This window comes from Carcharhinus amblyrhynchos, chromosome 1, assembly GCF_965287045.1.
Source record: "Carcharhinus amblyrhynchos chromosome 1, sCarAmb.v2.hapA, whole genome shotgun sequence".
In the NCBI taxonomy this organism is placed as follows: Eukaryota; Metazoa; Chordata; class Chondrichthyes; order Carcharhiniformes; family Carcharhinidae; genus Carcharhinus; species Carcharhinus amblyrhynchos.
Window position 1 is genome coordinate 154,738,264 of NC_137324.1, and position 21,863 is coordinate 154,760,126.

General features: G+C 43.3%; 1 protein-coding gene across 3 annotated transcripts in view; it reads left to right on the forward strand.

Moving 5' to 3' along the window:
* The window catches only part of inpp4b (inositol polyphosphate-4-phosphatase type II B), a 708,475-nt gene that overhangs the window by 230,476 nt on the left and 456,136 nt on the right, over window positions 1–21,863 (forward strand). Inside the window, exon 1 of one of the 3 annotated variants that reach the window (XM_080194025.1) lies at window positions 18,634–18,742. The exons of the other annotated variants lie outside the window; for them this stretch is intronic. Coding sequence (XP_080050151.1) covers window positions 18,734–18,742 — 9 coding nt within the window. The 5' untranslated portion in view covers window positions 18,634–18,733. Of the gene's footprint in view, window positions 1–18,633; window positions 18,743–21,863 lie in introns of those variants that run through there. 3 annotated transcript variants of the gene reach the window in all.

Consider the following 21,863-nt stretch of genomic DNA (forward strand, 5'->3'; position numbering starts at 1 on the left):
CTACATGTATGTGGGTCTTGGTTGCTTTGAAACTGAGCCTGCATTGTAATTGAAGGATTTATAACGTGAAAGGTAACGAGATTTGAAGGAAAACTAGGTTGTTGTTTATCAACTGTAGGCCACCATAGATTACAATAGAAGAAATTTTTTAGTGTAGTTTTAAGCTGAACCTGAAGGAGCTGGACAGAGTAAGGTACTGCAGGGAGCAGACTTCCCAAGAGAATGAGAAGAAAGTCCAGAAATCAAGGCGTCGGGGACAAAAAGAATGTCTCGAGCAGACAGTTAAATTAAAGGAACAAAGCACAAGCAGTTGAACACAGTCCTGTTTAAAAAAATTCAAGTAAATAGCAGAGAGAGTGCACTGAGTTACAGAGACAGCTTCAAGAATCAGATTGAAAGTCAGCTGGGTGAGAAACCAAACATCCAGGGTAAATCAAATGTTTGGTTACATTTTAATGCAGCCTGTGAAGCAGTGCTGTTCTATGGGTATGGCTGGGTACTTGAAAGATTGTGGGGCAGCTTGAAAGCACATGGCAGTCCAAAGGAGAGAAATACTGAAAGGAAAGAGTGAAATCTTGGAAGTGGATCCTTGGTGAAATCTGGAAGTAGATCCATTTGAGGGAAAGCATTATTTGGGGGAAGATTATTGATTAGTAATAATTTGTTGGCTTACTTTGAAACATGGAAAGCAAATTATTGGATGCTGACTAGTAATCCTTGATCTGGGATATATTGTATCTCAGTACTACAGGGTTTCTGTTATACAAAGGTATGAACTGCAGAGGTCTGTCAACTATGTGCCACACTTATGGATGTGATTCCTTTGAAGGTAACATAACCAATGTGTGTTAGAGCCAACACCTTAACTCGATAAAAGTAATATACAAAGGCGCTATCAGAAATAGCCTGATACTTAGTCTTACAAAGTTTATGGTGTTTGAAGGTAACCGGTGATAATATTGGATCTGTTGTAGTGTGCCCAGTGGTAACCAGCTGTAAGGGTTAGCTGACCCAGTAAGCATGTAACCAATGATAGAATGATGTAATGATCAGCTGACTCAGTATAACTTAGAACATGTTGGGAATTGTGGTGAGTTCGGAATGGCCCAGGGTGAGGTCTCAAGTTTGGATTAGTGAAGTCTCTTCATTAAACCTTTTATTTGATTTATAAGTTGGAATAAGTTTTGCTATACCTTTATTGTCTACACTGGAAGAGTTCCTTCTGGATCAACACATGGGTGAGTTTTAATGGCCTCGCTTGTCCCGAAACTGTAAATACTGTCCGAGGTCAATGGACCTGCTCATTGTCCACCCCTTACCCGCTCAGATTCCTGTGGTGGTAAAATTCTAGTGCATAAGTCTGCAGCATGATATTCTGTTGGTTGCAGCATGGGTAGCCACTTGAGCCCCTTTGCTGCCCAATGCTTAGTTAAATAATAGCTTGTGATAGCAATCATGGCAATAGACACTTCGTTGCATGTATTTGATGCTGTGATTGCACATGCTGTTAAATGTGCTGTCCAGTCTTTTTCAGAAGGTGAACTAGAAAGCCAATTGTAAATCGAGTAACTAGTTTATATGTTGTGAGATGGATCAATGATCCAGAGTTTTCCAGTAGGAACCATTTATTTCCCCCATACTTTGTACCATAAAATAAGATATTCAGCTCTGCCACTTGTGATATTTGAAATTTGGAAATCTCAGAGTTAGCTGGTATTAGAACATTTCTGTTACAACCCACACATGTCTGTACCTCAGCCTGGAGTACCTCAGACTTGCTGTGTGACTAGGGAGTAGAATCTCTGCCTCTGATTGAAGGTTTTTGATTCTCCTGGAGATTTCCTCAAATATGTGAGAGATGATCAACAAAACTGTCAAAGTTGCTATCTGGAATGAACCTCCTCCTTCCTCCACTATGGGATCTCCAGGCACTGTATTGTCTGGCCAGCTATGCCTCGCTGCTAGACACATTAAATGAAAGCTTATTCTAACACTAGGGTACAAATATTTCACAATATGTTCAATGCCTTGCTATTGTTTCAATATTGATGCAGTGTGCAATTACACGGCTAGTCTGTTTAGTCAATATAGAACCCAATCTATGCAATGTTATAAATGTGTTACAAAGGAATATAGGAGCATAGGACTTAAGAGCAGGAGTGCACCATTCGGCCTTTCAGGTCTCCTCCACCATTGAGTAAATACATCATGGCTGACCTGGTTGTGAACTCAACCTTCCTACCTGCCCCTCATTACCATTTTGGTGGGTTTTTCCGGCCGTGCTCGCCCCAAGGCTGGAAAATCCTGTCTGACGTCAATGGACCTTTGCACAATTGCAGCGGGAGGGACAGGAAAATTCCTTGGTTTGACTCCCTTGTCTATCAAAAGTCTATCTCATTCCACCTTGAATAAATTTAATGACCCTCCCTCTACTGCTTTCTGAGGAAGAGAATTCCATTGCCTAATGACCCTCTGAGTGGAAAAGCAAGTCTCCTCACCCTTTCTTAAATTGGAGACCTCTTATTATTGAATTGTTTCACCTAGTTCTAGAGTCTTCCCCACAAGAGGAACCGTCCTCCTCAGTTACCTCATCAATTCCCCTCAGGATCTTAAAAGTATTGATAGAATCACATTTTGTTATTCTAAACTCCAATGGGTTTAGGGCCAACCTGTTCAATCTTTCTTCTAACATAGGTTCTATATCTGTGGGAGTTAATTCTTTAAAAAGTGAATGTAACTTTGCAACGTTACCTTAGTGTGAATGAAAACAAAATACTCTTTCAGGCTATATAAATAATAATCACAATATGTTCTGCAAGAATCTCTGGAGAATCACAGCAGGTTTTTGATCAAAAAGAGACATAAATTTCAGTAAATTTAAATTGATATTTCTTCTTTAAGAAAGACTGATGGATACAACATTTGGTTGTGTTTCTTGTAGGCATGTTCAGATAGTGAGTGAATGCACTGTGGACATGGCTAAATCCATTAAAGCCAAACTATACAGGATCCATTCTATTCCTATCGATCTGCAATTGATGTTCCAACATGATTTTACAACACAAATAAACACAGAAACTGCTGGATAAACTCAGAAAGACGTATTGAGTTTATCCAATATTTTCTTTTTTTATTTCAGATTTCCAGCATCTGCAATATTTTGCTTTTATATGATGATACAACAGTTTGTGTTTGTTCTGACAGGACTCACGAGCTGTATATTTCTACTCATTGTAAGTGCGCAGCTGAATGGCATTGTATGATACAATTTAAGTAAGGTGGAATTATTTACACTCATAGTTTGGAATATATATTACTCTTTTTGGTAAACTGTTGGCCTTAGTTCAGTGATAAATTGTGTCTCCAAGGGAGGGTTTGGGGCCATGTGAAATTCCATCCTAGTCGGAGTAAGGTTAGACAGGAGCCACCATGCATCTGTGCATCATCAATCTCTTGTGGCACTGGTGCTGTGAATCACTGTTTTAAGGCGTTGGAATGCATTGGGCATAAACTGGATGCCTAATGGCACTCAACATGCCAGTTCAAAGGGGTCATCCAGCCTGCTCCTCTACCACCGAGCATGCCCCATTTCTGGTCACCCCAGCTGCCACAGCCCCCCTCTTTGCCTACCACCTGAAATTATAGCAATGGAGGTGCAGATTCCTGAGCAGTGACTCCCTGGTGCCAACCTCTACTCCAGATAGGGGAGAGCTGTGGGATGAGGGAATTTGCACTCCAGACTTTGATCAGGTCCTGGTAAAAGACAGGCACTGCCTGCAAGGAGTTATGAAGAAAGCAATTCAAGTCATGCACCTAGCAGAAGAACTGCGTCGCCAGTGTACACCATCAAGGAGGGAGTTCAGTGTAGAGGTATCGTTGCAGGGTCTGAAGGTGGAAGGTCGCTATCTGGGTGCAAAGGCACACCAGCATCTGACCACCTCCTGAAGGAGGGTCTAAGAATGTCAGCAGTGACGCAGCGCAACCTTTTGTCTCAAAAGACCATCTTAGATATTTTTGTGACAAACCCTGGGGGAGGGGTCCAGCTGGTGCCACAGCATGGGGATTATCAACACTCAACCCCTGTAGGACAATATTTGGAGCAGTCAGTCCATCATTTCATGGATAGCACAGTGATTAGCACTGCTGCCTCACAGCACCAGAGACCAGGGTTCAATTCTGGCCTCCGGTGACTGTGTGTGTGGAGTTTGCACATTCTCCCTGTGTCTGCTTGCGTTTCCTCCAGGTGCTCCAGTTTCCTCCCACGGTCTAAAGATGTGCAGGTCAGGATGATTGACCATGCTAAATCACTCCTTGGTGTCCCAAGATGTGTAGGTTAGGGGGATTAACAGGGTAAATATGTGGGGTTATGGGGATAGGGGCAGGGTGGTTGGTGGGATTGATGTCGGTGCAGGTTTATGGGCCAAATGGCTTCCTTCTATACTGGAGGGATTCTATGATTTCAGACGAGTGGTGACTTTGGCTTCCAGCTACTGACATTTGCTGACTAGGATTCCTCAGCAGAGCAGAGCTGAACTCCCAGGAGAGGAGCCTGATTCAGGTGAAAGGCCTCAGCTCCTCAGGTAGGAAGTCCATCTGCCAATAACAGATCCGGAGACCAGAATGTTTGTCCCAGTTGATGCTTGCAGAGTATACACCAGAGTACACTTCCTGGCACTCAAACTTGAGAATAACCTGTTTATTCCTACTCCCTCTTTCTGTCTGTTAACCAGTTATCAACCCATGAAAGTATATTACCCCCAATCCATGTGCGTTGATTTTGTAACCACTCATGCAGGACCTTATCAAAAGCCTATGAAAATCCAAACACATGACATCCACTGGTTTGCCCTTATCTATTGTGTGAGTTACATCCTCAAAACAGATTTCCTTTTATAAATGCTTGTTGATTCCACCCAATCCAACCATTACTTTTTAAATGTCCAGTTATCTGATCATTTGTAATAGATCTGAACATTCCCTTACCACTGATGTCAGGCTAAAAGGTCTGTAGTTCCCTGTTTTCTTTCTCCATCTTTTCCATTTCTTCTGAAAGAAATGGCGGAGGTGATAGTGGATGCCTTGGTGGTTACTTTCCAAACGTCGCTGGATTCCGGGGAAGTGCCGGAAGATTGGAAAACGGCTAATGTTACGCCGTTGTTTAAGAAGGGTGCCAGGCAAAAGGCAGGGAATTATAGGCCGGTTAGTTTAACGTCTGTTGTAGGTAAAATGTTAGAATCTGTCATCAAAGAGGAAATAGCGAGGCATCTTGAGGGGAATTGCTTGATAGAGCAGACGCAGCACGGTTTCGTTAAGGGGAAGTCGTGTCTGACAAATTTACTGGAGTTCTATGAGGATGTGTCTAGGGCAGTGGATAGAAGAGAGCCGGTGGGTGTGGTCTTTCTTGATTTCCAGAAGGCGTTTGACAAGGTACCTCACAAGAGGTTATTGCAGAAGATCAGGGGACATGGAGTTGGGGGTAGGGTGTTAGCGTGGATAGAGGATTGGTTGTCAAATAGGAGGCAGAGAGTGGGGGTCAATGGGTGCTATTCGGATTGGCGGTTGGTGACTAGTGGAGTGCCCCAGGGGTCGGTGCTGGGGCCTCAGCTATTCACCATTTATATAGATGATCTGGAGGAGGGAACCAAGTGTATGGTGTCGAAATTTGCTGATGACACCAAGATTGGTGGAACGGCAAATTGCGCGGAGGGTGTGGAGAGTCTACAGAAGGATCTAGATAGGCTGGGCGAATGGGCCAGGAACTGGCAAATGGAATTTAATGTTGGCAAGTGCGAGGTGGTCCACTTTGGTAGGAATAATGGTAGGAAGGATTATTACTTATGTGGCGAAAAACTGCAGCAGGCGACGGTGCAGAGGGACCTCGGGGTCCTTGTACATGAGTCGCAAAAACCCAGCTTGCAGGTGCAGCAGGTGGTCAGGAAGGCTAATGGGATGCTGGCCTTCATAGTGAGGGGGGATTGAATATAAAAGTAGGGAGGTCTTGCTGCGGCTGTATAGGGCATTGGTGAGGCCGCAGCTGGGGTACTGTGTGCAGTTTTGGGCGCCGTACTTACGCAAGGATATTTTGGCCTTGGAGGGAGTGCAGAGGAGGTTTACTAGGCTGATGCCGGAGTTGAGGGGGTTGAGCTATGAGGAGAGGCTGAATAAACTAGGCTTGTACTCGTTAGAGTTTAGAAGAATGAGGGGAGATCTCATTGAGACGTGTAAGATGATGAATGGGATGGATAGGATAGAGGTGGAGAGACTCTTCCCGCTCAGAAAGGACAGTAGGACTAGGGGGCACAGCCTCAAGATAAAGGGGGGGCGGTTTAGAACAGAGTTGAGGAAGAACTTCTTCACTCAAAGGGTTGTGAATCTCTGGAATTCTCTGCCTGTTGAAGTGGTGGAGGCTACCTCGCTAAATATTTTTAAGACGCGGGTTGATGGGTTTTTGATAAGAGAGGGGATTAAGGGTTATGGGGAGAGGGCGGGAATGTGGAACTGAGCCACGACAGATCAGCCATGATCTTATTGAATGGCGGGGCAGGCTCAAAGGGCTAGATGGCCTACTCCTGCTCCTATTTCTTATGTTCTTATTACGCACAACCTCACTGGGCAGGCTGTGTAGTGCACCTGACATCAAGCATCTCTGGTTACCTTGGCCTTTGGAGTCAACCTGTGAGTTCCTATAGCAGAATTAAAATGTGATCTTGTCTTCCGGCACACTGTGCACAAGAATATTAGAGACAGCCAATGTGTTGTTAATGACTGTTAGAGAGTTCTGAGGTAGGGTTTCATTGTACTCAAAACATAACAAAGAATAACAACAACTAGAATGGGACTTCATTTTTGTCATGAAGCTGCAAGAGAAAACCCAGTCGTGACAGTCATGGGATCTTACATCATTTCCCCAAGAATTTGTGAACTGTCCATTTACACATTCACATTAACCACCTACACTTCATCTCCTTCCTCCCTAAGTCTCTAAGTTCTAAGTGTCATAACAGCGAAGAGCATGGGGTGAATCATGTCTGTCTCTCAGGTGTACTCCGCTTTGCAATCTTTCGACACTCAGTCACTTTTTTGGAGAATAGGAAGCTTGATGTCGGTATGGGGTGGGGGGGCAGAGCCGAAACATGCCAGTGAAACCAGCTTCAGTATCCTCGGTCACCATTTCGCAGATTCATGGTGCACCAGGAGACTTCCCTCCCACCCTGCACGGACATCACATCACCCCCTTTATTGGTAGCATGTTCTCCCCAAACCCTGACATGTGTCACCTCATCTAGGCATCATGCCCCCCCCGATATGTTCACTGGTTGACCCCTGACAGGCCCCTCTGACATGACTCCCAACATGCACCCCTGTCATGACCTCCAACATGCCTCCGTCATGATCCCAGACATGGCCCCCACCAATGTTGAGTGCAACCTCAGCATAAGACAGGATTTAACTCACCAGTTATACAGCAAAACATATACTCATGACAAGAGCTGAATACAGGCACACATTAGGCAGGGCAGGACAGCTGGCAAGTGAGAACAGCCCTTTGGTACCTCTCTTAGTGTCCCAAGTCGTCTCAACTTCTTGAATCACTTAGGAATGTTGGACAAAATCTTCCCCGAGGGTTCTTCTCCACTGCCTACTTCACTGAGTCTCTCAAAGTCTGATAACTTATTCCTTTTTTTAGGGGTCAAAACCTGGATAGATAATTGAGTGGCCTTATAGTTTGATAAAGATTTAAATTAGTTTGAAATACTCTACAAAATATTGAGTTTTTTGCCTAAATTTTGAGTTGAAAAGCCCACCTGCCATTACCTTCTGGCCTTGATTAATCAGGCCTAAGTCTTAAATCATCCTTTCCAAACCTCGCCTTCGGCTGTTCTTCCTGATAAGTTGCATCCTCCTCTGAAGCATTCCATTTCTGCTCTTCAAAACTAGCTTGCAGAATTTTCATTCATCTGTGTCAGTACTGTCACCATTTATTTATGGCCAAAGCTGTTCATAAGGCCTGTGAATGAATGATATATAATGGCTATCCAGTCTATTCTGTTCTAATTCCTCACCAGTCTGTTGAACCGTGGGATTGTTCAGTCAGCTTCAATTTTACTGAAACACGCTAATGAATTTGCATATTTCCACACACATCTTAATTTGGCAAGATTGCGTGAAAGGCCTAACATTTAGTATATCGGCCTCCCACTAGGTCTTGTCTCACCATGGGCCATTTCCAGGCCAGATACAGCTGTCATCACCTAAGAATAATCATCCACCGATTTGTTTCAGGAGAAATGAAACCTTCAGCAGTTTCCAATAAATCGAAATTTACAGCACCAACCTTTTCCTTTATTTTACACCAATTACTGAATGTATTTTTGTTCTAAGTGTATTGCTAATTTATAACAGGTGCAACTTAAAACCTACCCTGTTGATCGACCTTTTTCTCACCTGGCCTGATGTTTCCAAATGGGTGTTTGATAATGCTCCTATAAAGTGTCTTGGGATGTTTTACGATGTTAAATGTGCTATGTTAATGAAAGTAGTTGTTGTTGATCAGGGAATGTGCCTGACGTGGTCAAGTAGTGATACACAGCGTCCGTGATTTGTGAGGGAGTGAAGTTGCAATAATGGTGATTGTACCGTTCTCCCAATACTTTCCATTTATGATTGCTGTATTTGCTGTTTGCTAATGTTGTCATTCCCCCTTGATCTCTCCTTTTTTAAAATCTGATTTGTTATAATGTTGTGCATCTTTCAGTCTTCAGCTCTGAGGATGTATCATGCCTGTAACATTAAGCTTGTTTTTTCCTGCCTTTAATCCTATCCATGGAAAATTATGCATGCAACATGCATATAATGGAATGGACAAATAAATGGCAATTGAATTTTAATATATATCATTTTTAGGCAGCATATTTTGGTAGGAAGAATAAGAATGGCATCTGTTTCTTAGAAAAGTAGGGGGCGATCTTATCAAAAAATTTGTAAGTGCTGAACGAGTGTGATGATAGGAGAGAATCGCACCCATTTTGTTTGGCAGGAGAAAAGAATTGAATCTTACTCCACTGAGAGAAAAAATGAGGCAAAGTGTGATTCCTGCCTGTCGGGAGTGGACAGAGTCTATTCACGCCAAGAGGCCTGCTGCTGAATGCTAGAGAGCACTATTGTGGATGTGCGTGATCTCCCCATGCACTATGTACAAGAGTACACCCCAGTTTTTCGTCTCTCTCATGATCTTACTGGCTTACCACACTGATCGACCGACATAATGAGCCAGTAAGATAGTGCCCGTAGACTCTAAATGGGACAAATTTGCAGAGGCAGATACTGAGTCAGAAATCATGAAAAGTAGCAACTAGGTTAGCTGCCATAAAAAAATTAAACAATTTACTGGGGTTCAACTCGAGAGGAATGGAATTGGAAAATGGAGAAATTGCTAAACTGATTTAAAACTTTGTTTGGACCTGAGTGCAGAGTGCTGGTTTCCATACTACTGAAAGAGGTTATAAAAGCCCTGAGAAAAGCATAGCAAACATTTGCAAGGATGATAACAGAACTAAGTGGAAAAAACTATCAGGAAAGATTGAACACGTTGGCCTCTTGTAGAAAAGAGCAAAATAAGAAGGGGATGGAGAGGGAAGTAAAGAAGATATTTCCATTTGTGGTTGAAATGGGACTAGGTATGATATGGTGACAGATAAATCCTGTAAGGATTTTGAGAGAAACTCGGTTAGAATGTTGAGCTTGCTATTAGATGGAATGCTTAAGGCATAAATGCATTCAAAGGAAAGCTAGAAAGATGATTTTAATAAGTGAGACAAAGACAGGTAGGTGGAACATGAAAATCCGGCATTGGCCAGTTGAATGCAATTACTTATTTCTTTACTGTAAAATTCCACTTAATATAAATTGTTTTATTCTCATGTGTGCCTGCCTTTGTGGATAGGAGACCCATTAAGCACAGGGGAAATTGAGTGAGTCAAATTTAAAAGAAAATGTAAACAAAAATTGTCAATACCCAGAGAGATAAATTGATCAGAAAGAAAATTTTCTCCCTGACTTGGTGATTTAAATATTTAAATCGCCTAGTGCCTATTTTAAAGAGATTAGATATATTCTTCTATAATTGCTTATTCATAGAATCACAGAATCCCAACAGTGCAGAAGGAGGCCATTTAGCCCACTGAGTCTACACCGACCACAATCCCTTCCAGGCCCTATTCCCATAACCCCACATATTTACCCTGCTAATTCCCCTTGCATGAAGAGGTTTTATACCACAAGGATATTTTTGTACTTGTGTGAGACCATGAAGTATCATGACTAACTGCTTCACAAAGGAGGTGGCCAACATATTCCATGACTACCAAGAGGTACTGTAAAATTAGGAAGACTGACTTAATATACACTTGAGAATTGCTTTCTGAAAAATATTACTGTGTTGGATTGCCTCTAATTTTGCCACTTCACTGAATTATATTTTTTAAACTACAATCTACTATGAGACACTTAATGAAGATCTAAGTTAATATCGGCAAAATATAGATCTTGCTCCGAGGAAATATTAAACAACCCTCCTCCTCTAACTATTTCGTTTATCCAAAAGAGTGAGCCAATCTCTTGCTCTGCCAATGTTCTACTATTGCCCTTCCATAGAAGATGTGAGAAAATGGTTTGTGGTGAAAAATCTGTTGATGTTTCTACCGTCTCTCTGGGGAAGTGTCTGGATCCTGTTCTGTACCCGCTGGACAATCTCATTAACTGAAATATGACTGCTCGCTTCAGGGAGAATTGCAGAACTAGTGCTGTGTTCAAGAGGTTCAGATACTTGGTCTGAAATGAACAAATGGATCAATGGATGACAATTTAATACCATGGGCAATCCGTAATCTCGAGGTACTTCACCATACTGAGTGATGGTTGCTGAATTAATAGGGTATTTGAACAATTTTTAGCAGGACAAATGAAGAGACGTGGCAATTACATAAATGGAAATGAGAAACAATATTAGTCTATAAATGGACAATAAGAGAAGGTGAGTGATTAATTTACAATTGAAGGTGACTGCAGTGTCTCAGTAAAAAGAAGTAATAGAATATTACCTCACTCATTGTGTTGCATAAAGGTTTCTGCATAATTGAAGGTGAATATATCGCATTTCATTTTGCATACAAGATCCTCAGCTTGTTCAAAATCAATGGGATGGCATGTGTACACCTATTTATAAATTAGATTAAAACAAAACCTTCTTGGTAAAGTTAATGATTTCAGTTGCTTTTCTCTCATTTCTCTTGGGATCACAGGGGACTGTCTCTGTTCACTGTTTTAAGCCATTGCTATACCATTTGTTTCCCACATTTGAATTAACATTCATCCCAGATACTGAAGTATCTTGCTGTAATGTTTCATTTCTTTCAGAGTAAAGGTAACGAACATGTATGGTTTAAGGAAAGCACAATGATTGGCAAATCCTACACTTTTGTTTTAATTAAAAGGACATCGCCTTCCTGAAGAGAAAAACTTGCCTAATTTCATTTAGTCCAAAGTCATGTGGTGGTGTAAATTGGGCCAGATCATGTTGGAGTGTAGATTTTTACCTGCAGATTTTATCTAGATTTAATCTGTACTGCAACCTGAAAGTTTAAACTAATAATGGCATGGTGCGAGCAAAGTGGACCTTGGTGCACAGTTGAGTCTGTTCTTTAGTTCTCCTTTGCCAACGTGATGGAAAGTTACTTTTGGTCTGAACTGTTCTTGTTCCCTCTACTTTATAAAATATTTTATCTTGTTATGGCGAGTTATACTACACATTTGTACATCAATTAGAAGCAATTCAGCACTGAATTGTGTAACTTAAATGCAAAGGTGCTCAGTTTCTGTTTCGAAAAATGTAGTGTGAGACTCTCAACAAATGCAATGTATCTAAATTTTGCATTAGCTCCAACTTCTTTTGGAAATTGTTAAAACGTTGGGTGGAATTCTTCCAAAGAAGTTCTAAGTGTCGAATTCACGTAAAAACTGGAGTAAATCGCGCTGGTTTTCTCAGCGGAATTTTTGAAATGAATCTCCCACACTCTGTGTACTGCAGAGTGCACTAGTGTGAATATCATTAAAAAGCTGTAGGTGGGGCCTATTCCCACTGAAGAGGTTGGCAGCATATCACTAACAGGGCCACTGTGCATGTGCCGATATATCAGAGCAGAGATCGACGCATGTGCAGTAGCCCCTGCTCTGCTGGCCTCCCAATCATTGGCCAACTCGATTGCTGGCCAGCACTGCATTTCTGGCTGTGTGACCAACCACCCCCCCCCCCCCCCCCCCCCGCCACACCACCTGATTACTGGCTCCCCGAACATGTCTGGGGCCAGTCCTGAACCCCTCAGGCTGCCTCAATCTGCCCCTCTCCCAGCCTGCCTTGATCTCCCCACCCCGCTGCAATCCTGATCTCCCCCACCCACAGTCCTGATCTCCCCCACACTGACAGCCCCAAAACCCCAGCAAGCCGACCCTCCCCACCCTGATGGCCTGCCCCAAATGCTGGCCTTAATCCCTCTGTCACTGCAGAGTGGCAGTGGGACCCCGCACCTCCACTGACCTCACCTCAGAGGCCCCGACCCTATAGGCCCTGCTCCCATTAGGCCCCAACCCCTTGGCACTGCCTAATGCCCAGTGGGCAATGTCAAGGTGCCCCCATGCATATTGTCACTTTGGACAGTGCCAGGCTGGCAATGTCTGGGACAGACCCCATTATCCAAGACCTCCTGAGAGGTTGCTATAGCTTCTCTTCACTCCAGTGGTGTCAGGCCGCCAGCTCCCTGCAAGTAGGGAGCTATTGTAATCACCGTTGGAATGAAACATTTCTGGTGGGGGTGGGTGGATGGGGAGGAGGGAAAGGCTAGCAGGTCTGGAGACTTCAGTCCCTAGCATGCTAATGAGATTGAAATCATCATTATAAAAATTTATGCAGCTCTGCATGAATTTCTGACGCGAAGTTGATGGTGCCAGAAATGTGGCAGCCAGAGAATTGTGAAGACTGCAGTGTCCAGGTGGAAGCCCACTAGATGTCCCCTGCTTCGGCCTGCGAAAACAGCGCAGCAGACTGGGAGAATTGTTCCCCCTTATCCTTCATTATGGTCAGAGAGGCATTATGAGTGGGTGCCTACTGTTAAATGAGGCTCTTAGCTTATTTCCACTTGTGATTTATTTCACCTACATTGTGCTGGAAATCTGAAAGTGCACTTTCAGTAAGCTGTTCCATTTTGTCATGGACCAAAATGAATCAACCATTTAAGGATAACACATCCAGGTTTCATTGTTGGTTTTTTATTAGCTTTTGGGGTAGGATACTTAATTTTTGCTGCAATTTGTTTTGCATAATACATGTAATCTTTGTGAGTTTTGTTGATAATTTGACAGAGACACGGTGTACAATCCTCCCAAAAAGATTCTAACCTTATCAGCTCCTCCTGCCGGTTGATTGGCGAGGTAAGCTATTAAGAATGAGTGAGAGGTGATAAATGAGGACCATGTCTGGTGTTTTGTCTCTTGCAATCTTACCAGCACTGACTCGTCGGCGAAATTGGCTTCATGTCCAGAAAAGATGCAAAGTCGATTTCAATATCCATGACATCATTGACATGCCATTAGTGAATCCCGGACCCTGTCGTCTGGGCTCACTTATGCTCATCCCCTCACCAGCCAAAGTTCTCACTGGCAAAAGTCACCTATGGCCCCCATCAGTGAGGAGACCAGCCATGATGCTATGATGGCCTTGCTGCTGGGGCTGGAGGCCACTGAAGCCCTCCAAGTGATTGAGCACAGGGCACTGCCAGGTGTGTCAAGTGGCCCCTTAGGCAGTGTCCACCAGACACCCTAGCACTGTCCATCAAGTATCCTGGCTTTCCCCACTGGGCAGTGCCAAGGGGATTCGGCCATGATGAGGGAGGCAGGGGTAGCTCCATAAGTGGGCTGGATGGAAGGGGGGAGCTTTGCAGGAGGGGGAACGAGTTGATTGATCAGGGCAGTGATTGGGTTGGGAGTGGTTGATAGGCTGGGGTGGCGATTGGGAGCATGGGGTGTTGATTGGCCGGAATGGCCATTGATTGGTGGTCGGGTATTGACCAGAGGGGGTTTTATCAGCCGGGGTGGCAATCAGGGAGAGGGCGATGTCCAGGGGTTGGAGGGAGAGCCCGACACAGGGAGCGATCAATGGCAGATCCCGATGTCCATGCAGAGGGTGGTGACAAGTGATCTCCCAGTACGCTAGGAGATTGACGCGCCTGCGCAATGACACCCCTACAACTCAGCAGCTGGCTTCACTGGTGAAATTAGGCTCTGCCCTGCCCCCTACTGGCGAGAATTGCATCCTTGCACTTGTTGGACTGTGTGTCATAAGATTGCTTTTATTTAACTCACCCAAAAAGAGAGTCCGAAACTCTCCTTTTTTTCTCATCATTTAGCACTTAGAAATTTTTCCATAAAATTCCACCTAAATGTCATAAAAGACTGAAGTTTGCTATATTTCACTCTGTTTTTTTCAGCAAGCTACCCCATGCAATCTTCCCACACTGTCAGTTTTTGTAGCAGCAGGGAGATTCATGTCGCGGGGTCTCACCTTGGAAGCCGGCTGCAGGCTGCTCAGGGTGCCATTGTGCAGGTAACCCAATCTCCCAGTGCACTGGGTGATCTCCTGGCACCTCTTCCCCCTGCACCCCTATGGATCCCTCCCCCTGCCCCCTCATAATTGGCAGCAGTATAACCACCCCCCCCACCCGCCAGTGGCAACACAGGTCACTGGCATCGGCATGATGGGACCTTTCCTAATAAGTCCCCCATCATGAACCTCTCCATGGTTCACTGGGTCTGCAGCGTCCCTTTGCTGATTAGCCTCATGCACATCCCTGTTTTGCCAAACATCCCCTCTGCACACCACCCCCTTTGCTGATCATCCACCTTCGTCAATCAGATCTCATGCCTTGCCCCTCCCATCTGGAGCTCCCCACCTTGACCCCCCCTGCAGTTCCCCCCTCCTTCGCTCCCATCATTGTTCCACACACTCAGGCTCCTCCCCTCACTCAGGCCCCATACCAGCCCCACACCACCACACCACGGCCCCCCCCCCCCACCCCCCACCCCCGTGCCCTGCCTGTGGCTTTGTTATGGTGCTTGATGTGCATTGCTTGCCCATACCCCAATCACCTAGGGGCTTCAATAGCCTCTGATTTGCCTGGCATGGCCATCAATCACGTCTGGTATCTGTTGGATGAGGACCATGAATGATTCTCGTCAGCAGAAGCACTGCCGATGACGGGGGAAGCACTGGGAGGCCAAAAAATGGTGTTAATGCTAATGATGATATCAATATTTAAATTGGCTTTGCGCCTTTTTGCACACATAGCCGACTGCGCTGGCAAAACTGGGCTGGGAAGATGGCTTTCGGCACGAGTCTGGTTCGCACATGATGCAAGAGCCTCGCACGCTATCTTCCTGGCCTGCTGCTCTGATCAGCAGACCAGAAAGGTCATGTCCATCGGAATTGGAGAAGGCCATTCAGCCTTTCAGATCTATTTCACCATTTGACAAAATTAGGGCTGGTGCGCGTACCTTAACTCCCAGCAGCTTATCTTGATTCTGCAACCTTTAATGCAATTGCCAAACTAAAACCTACCTTTCTTAGTTTTGAAATTTTTAATTGACCTGGGGCAAAACTCTGGGTTGTTGAGGATAAATGTTGGCTTGCTTTGCATGTTAATTAAGCACATAGTTTGGAAACATCTAACCAGTCACATATTATGAGTGCTCTGTTTTAACTTGCATTCTTGAATACCTGTGAGGAAATGGTATGACTTTCCTAGCTTGTGTAAATATTCAACAAATGCAGTGTACAATCCTTGCTAGCAAAGCTGGGAGTGACCCCTGCAGCTCTAATACAATTTATGTTGTGTTAAACCAATTCTGAGCAGTCATTTTTCACATTTGAGGGGTTGTCGGAGTTTGTCTGAAAATGTTGTAATAGTACAGATGTGGCAGTGAATGAATGCAAATTGCCAGTTTTATGCTGTCAGCTTGATGCCAGCTCGCTGATGTCACAGGATGATGGATTAATGCTGTTGGTTAGTAAGCTGTCGGTGAAAAATGACTGAGCATTCTTCCATGAGGTGACTATTAGTACAGCAGACTGGAACAGGGTAACTCAGTGCCTGGGTAGGCTAATTAAAAACTCTGATCAAATCCCTGCAGAGACTGGCCTCATCCTTGTTTCACCATATCCAAGCATGCACAGTTGTCTCCAGTCCTGAGGCATCATTTGAAGAGACAGTGTGCATGTTTTATGAGCTTGCATAAGCATTGTCTCAGAAACACTACCAATAAAGTTGATGTAGTATCCTCTTTGATGCTGTTGCAGCTGTTCGACAAACGTCTCATGCCATTAAATCCTAAATCATTTGAAGCTACTTGCGTACAGGATTTGTAACGGACTTGCTAAATATAGATGCTTCTGAAAATTACGTGACATAAAGTTTCAAGTACACAAAAGGCATGTATTCTTTTATAAATTAACCTCTAACAAGGTACAATTTATCGCCAGACCATCAGAAAGAATATTATCTCTTTGCCTTGCTGGATAATACGCCATCTGCAATTTCATAATAAGAAGGTTTTTGTTGAGCTTTTGAGGCTCTTAGGAAGCATTGAAAGCAAGCTCCCGCACAGTAGGATGCAACTTAAGTGTTGGACTGCAAGCCTGTTGTGAGATTTTACAATGTAGGACATTTTGTTGGGTCTGAGTGATGAAATGACTTCATCATTATCATGTAGAGGCTTGAAGAATGGTACCAATTACAATGATAATGGCACGATTCCCAGTTCATCTCCATAAATATTCCTAACAGCTTGTATTGTTAAAAAAGAAGCAGTACTCAGTAGATCAATGCACACCTGATAAAGAAAAGGCAGGTTAACCTCAGGTGACGCATTTTAGTTATCACGAAAGAGTCCATTTGAAATATTTAGATACATTTTTCTCTCAGTTGCTGACTGACCAGCTGTGTATCTCTGCTTGCTGGTTGACATTTCCAACCTCCATGATTTCTCTATTAACCTCCTGAATATTTCTAAAACTATTAGTGAACCGCATCTCATCTCTTCCTCCATGGGATTGCAATGCCAATTCAGAACTCTATTTCACACCCCCAGTTGAGCTCATTCTCGAAATAACCTGCGTTTATTTGTTTGAAAGTTACAAAATCCCTTTCAGAGCTCTGTTACGGGCTTGAGAAGAGGGGTTGACAATATTTAAAATTCATTTTATTAGTCACACGTAAGACTTACATTAACACTGCAATGAAGTTACTGTGAAATGCACCTAGTCGTCACACTCTGGCGCCTGTTTGGATCAATGCACCGAATCAGCACGTCTTTCAGAACGAGGGAGGAAACTGGACAGGGAAACACACACAGGCACGGGGAGAACGTGCTAACTCCACACAGAAAGCGAGCAAAGCCAGGAATCGAACCTGGGTCCCTGGTGCTGTGAGGCAGCAGTGCTCACCACTGTGCCACCTCTATATGATCGTAACTTTCATTGATTGGATTAATATTCAAATTGTGAAAAAAATAAAATGCATTTGGGAGTGCAGCGTGGGTTGAATGTTGATCAAGTGAACAAAAAAGGTATTATCTTTCCTACTTTTTAAACTAACAGATAATATGTAACTGTGAAAGAAATTTGGTGTAGAAAATGTTTAAGAAGACCACAGAAGTCTCAGCAGACATCAAAACCAATCTTAGATGCTATCAGCAACTTGGTTTGAATGTATCTTCACGATTTATGAGGAGAATTCTACAGCGTTATTAGTTTTTCCATCAGTAATCATTTTATCCACTTTCCCCATTGACTTATATTAACAATTATAAGGCTTCCTTTTATTTTCAATACATCATGGTAGCCATCCTGTTTATAAATTAGGTGATTAACTTTTATGAGATTCTGTTCAGATATTTAAGATCTATAGAATAATCAGCTGGAATCAGTATTAAATGGAATTCTCTGAGAGTTCATTTGTTGTCAAGCCAAATTCTGACTAATTGAATGGTTCGTATGGTTTACGTTTTGTCAAATATCAGCTCATTAGGAGTGAAATAACTGTCAAATTGTATCATAGTTTTGCTCATTTTAAGAAGCATTTGCAAATTGCATTTCACATTTATGCTGATTATTGAAAGTGACAGTACAGCACAGGTGCTGGTTCCAATCTGAAGCCCGAGTACACTACAACCATAAATTTATAATTCCTGCACTAATATCTCTAGTACACCACAACGTCATACATCAAAAGTTCCAGGCAATCTGTTGCCTCCTGGAACTTGTAAACTTTTGAATCACACCTGCCTGTTCCTTAATATTAAATAGATGTTCCTGCCTTTTTACATCTAAGTTAAGAATTAGCACATATGTTAAAGCATGACGGTGAATGTCTCCTCAGTCAGTTTGCGTTCAGTCCACATTATAAGAATCTGCTGAGCGCATGTTGAAGTTGTTGAATGCTGCTTTCAGATTAGCCGTCACAGTGTAGCTGCAGCTCGAGTTAAATACCACAGTTTTGTTACTCGGCTAATGGTGACGTCTAGTATTCGCTGCCTGAGTTGGTGATTGAGGTTGAAATGTTCAACACATTTAAAAGATACCTGGATCTGCACCTGGACCTGCATCTGAAGTGCTGTAACCCGCAAGGCTATGGACCAGGTGCTAGAAAGTGGGATTAAAATGAACAGCTAGTTTCTTCACTTTTCTCTTTTTTGGCTGGGGCATATATGGTGGGCTGAATGCTCTTAGTGTGCTATAGCTTTTCTGTGGTTCCAGCTAGCCTGGAATTAGGTTTAACTTTGTAAACCTGAACTTTGGCTGCGAAATATGAATAAGTATAGTTGCTTCATTCTTCTCTGCTCAAGTTATCCCTCTTCTTGAGGTTGTACCTTAGTGTTCCAAGTGCGTTTAAACTTTGTGGAAAACAAATTTCTTCACCTCCTCCGGTCCACTGCAGCAAGGCATCCACCTCCTGTTTGTTTTCTGTTCCACTCACTCTGTCAGTCAGTAGCTGCAGAAAATGAACGACTGTTTAAAAAAAAATTTTTGTAATTTGCTTAATGGAGATTGGTTTAAGTAACGTTTTCCTGGATGTTTCAAAATGTTTAGAATTATCTTCGATAAACTGACTTCAAATACTTGAGTAACAAAGATAGGAATTGTTTACATTTGTGTTTAAATATCAAGTTATTTATCTGTACTTTGGGCAGATTTGTGGTTATGTAAGTCATATTATTGCTAGCCTTAATCCAGAAACTCAGCTAATGTTTTGAGGACCTGGGTTCAAATCCTGTCATGTCAGATGGTGGAATTTTAATTCAATAAAAAGGTATCTGGAATTAAGAATCTACTGATGACCACAAAACCATTGTCAATTGTCGGAATGTGACCACAGCAATGTGGTCACTCTTAACTGCCCTTTGAAAGGGCCTAGCAAGTCACTCAGTTTAAGGGCAGCTAGGGATGGGCAATAAATGCTGGCCAGCCAGCAAATGATTAAAAAAAACTCCTCCTTGGATTTTATAATTGGACTTCAGTTCCAAAAAATTTGAATTTCTGATTCAGTTGACATGTTTCACTATGTTAAAGATGCTATGTGAATGCAAATTGTTGTAGGAATCATAGAATGTACAGCATGGGAACCAGCCCTTCAGTGCAAACTGGTCCATGCTGTCCATAAATCTCACCTAAGCTAACCCAATTTGCCTGCATTAGGTCTATATCCCTCTAAACCTTTCCTATCCACGTGTCTGTCCAAATGCCTTTTAAATGTTGTCAGTGCCCCTGCCTTAACCACTTCGTCCAGCAGCTCATTCCACATATATAACGGCCTCTGTGTAAAGACGTTGCTCCTCAGGTCCCATTAATTCTTTCCCCTCTTAGCTTAAACCTATGCTCTCTAGTTTTCGATTCCCAACCCTGGGAAAAAGGCTGAATGCATTCACCCCAGGCATGCTTCTCATGATCTTATACACCTCTGTTAAGATCACCCCTCAGTCTCTGACACTCCAAAGAAAAAAGCCTAGCCTGCCCAATTTCTCCCTAATAACTCAGTCTCTTGAGTCCTGGCAACATCCTTGTAAATATCTTTTGCACTCTCTCCAGTTTAAAATTGTCTTTCCTGTCGCAAGATGTGTCATCATTGGCTTCAGGTATAGTGCCAGAAGACTGGAGGATAGCAAATGTTGTCCCCTTGTTCAAGAAGGGGAGTAGAGACCATCCTGGGAATTATCCTGAGCCTTACTTCTGTTGTGGGCAAAGTTTTGGAAAGGATTGTAAGAGATAGGATTTATAATCATCTAGAGAGAAATAATTTGATTAGGGATAGTCAGCACGGTTTTATGAAGGGTAGGTCGTGCCTCACAAACCTTATTGAGTTCTTTGAGAAGGTGACCAAAGAGGGGGATAAAGGTAAAGCAGTTGATGTGGTGTATATGGATTTTAGCAAAGCGTTTGATAAGGTTCCCCATGGTAAGCTACTGCAGAAAATACGGATACATGGGATTGAGGGTGATTTAGCAGTTTGGATCAGGAATTGGCTAGCTGGTAGAAGACAGAGGGTGGTGGTTGATGGGAAATATTCAACCTGGAGTTCAGTTACTAGTGGTGTACCGCAGGGATCTGTTTTGGGGCCACTGCTGTTTGTCATTTTTATAAATGACCTAGATGAGGGTGTAGTAGGATGGGCTGGTAAATTTGCAGATGACACTAAAGTCGGAGGAGTTGTAGACAGTGAGGATGGATGTTACAGTTTGCAGAGGGACATAGATGAGCTGCAGAGCTGGGCTGAGAGGTGGCAAACGGAGTTTAATGCGGAAAAGTGTGAGGTGATTCACTTTGGAAAGAGTAACAGGATTACAGAATATAGGGCTAATGGAAGGACCCTTGGTAGTGTCGACAAGCAGAGAGATCTCGGTGTGCATGTGCGTAGATCCCTGAAAGTTGGCACCCAGGTTGATAAGGTTGTTAAGAAGGCGTACGGTGTGTTAGCTTTTATTGGTAGAGGGATTGAATTTCAGAGCCGTGAGATCATGTTGCAACAGTACAAAACTCTGGTGCGGCCACACTTGGAGTATTGCGTGCAGTTCTGGTCACCACATTATAAGAAAGATGTGGAAGCATTGGAAAGGGTGGAAAGGAGGTTTACCAGGATGTTGCTTGGTCTGGTAGCAAGGTCTTATGAGGAAAGGCTGAGGAACTTGAGGTTGTTTTCATTAGAGAGAAGAAGGTTAAGAGGTGACCTAATCGAGGCATACAAGATGATCAGAGGATTAGATAGGGTAGACAGTGAGAGCCTTTTTCCTTGGTTGGCGATGGCTAACACAAGGGGACATAGCTTTAAATTGAGGGTTGATAATTATAGGACCGATGTCAGAGGTAGGTTCTTTACTCAGAGGGTAGTAAGGGCTTGGAATGCCCTGCCTGCAGCAGTTGTGGACTCACCAACTTTAAGGGCATTCATATGGTCATTGGATAGGCATATGGATAATATTGGAATAGTTTAGGCGAGAGGGTCATTAGATTCGTTCCACTGGTCGGCGCAACATCGAGGGCCGAAGGGCCTGTACTGCGCTGTAATGTTCTATGTTCTAGAACTGAACACAATACTCTGGGTGCAGCTGCACCAAAGTCCCGTACAACTGCAACAGAACTTCCCAACTTCTATACTCAATGCCCTGACTGATGAAGGCTAGCATGCCAGAAGCCTTCTTCACTGCCCTATCTACCTGTGCCTCCACCTTTAGAGAAACTTGCAGTTGAACTCCAAGGTCCCTCTGTT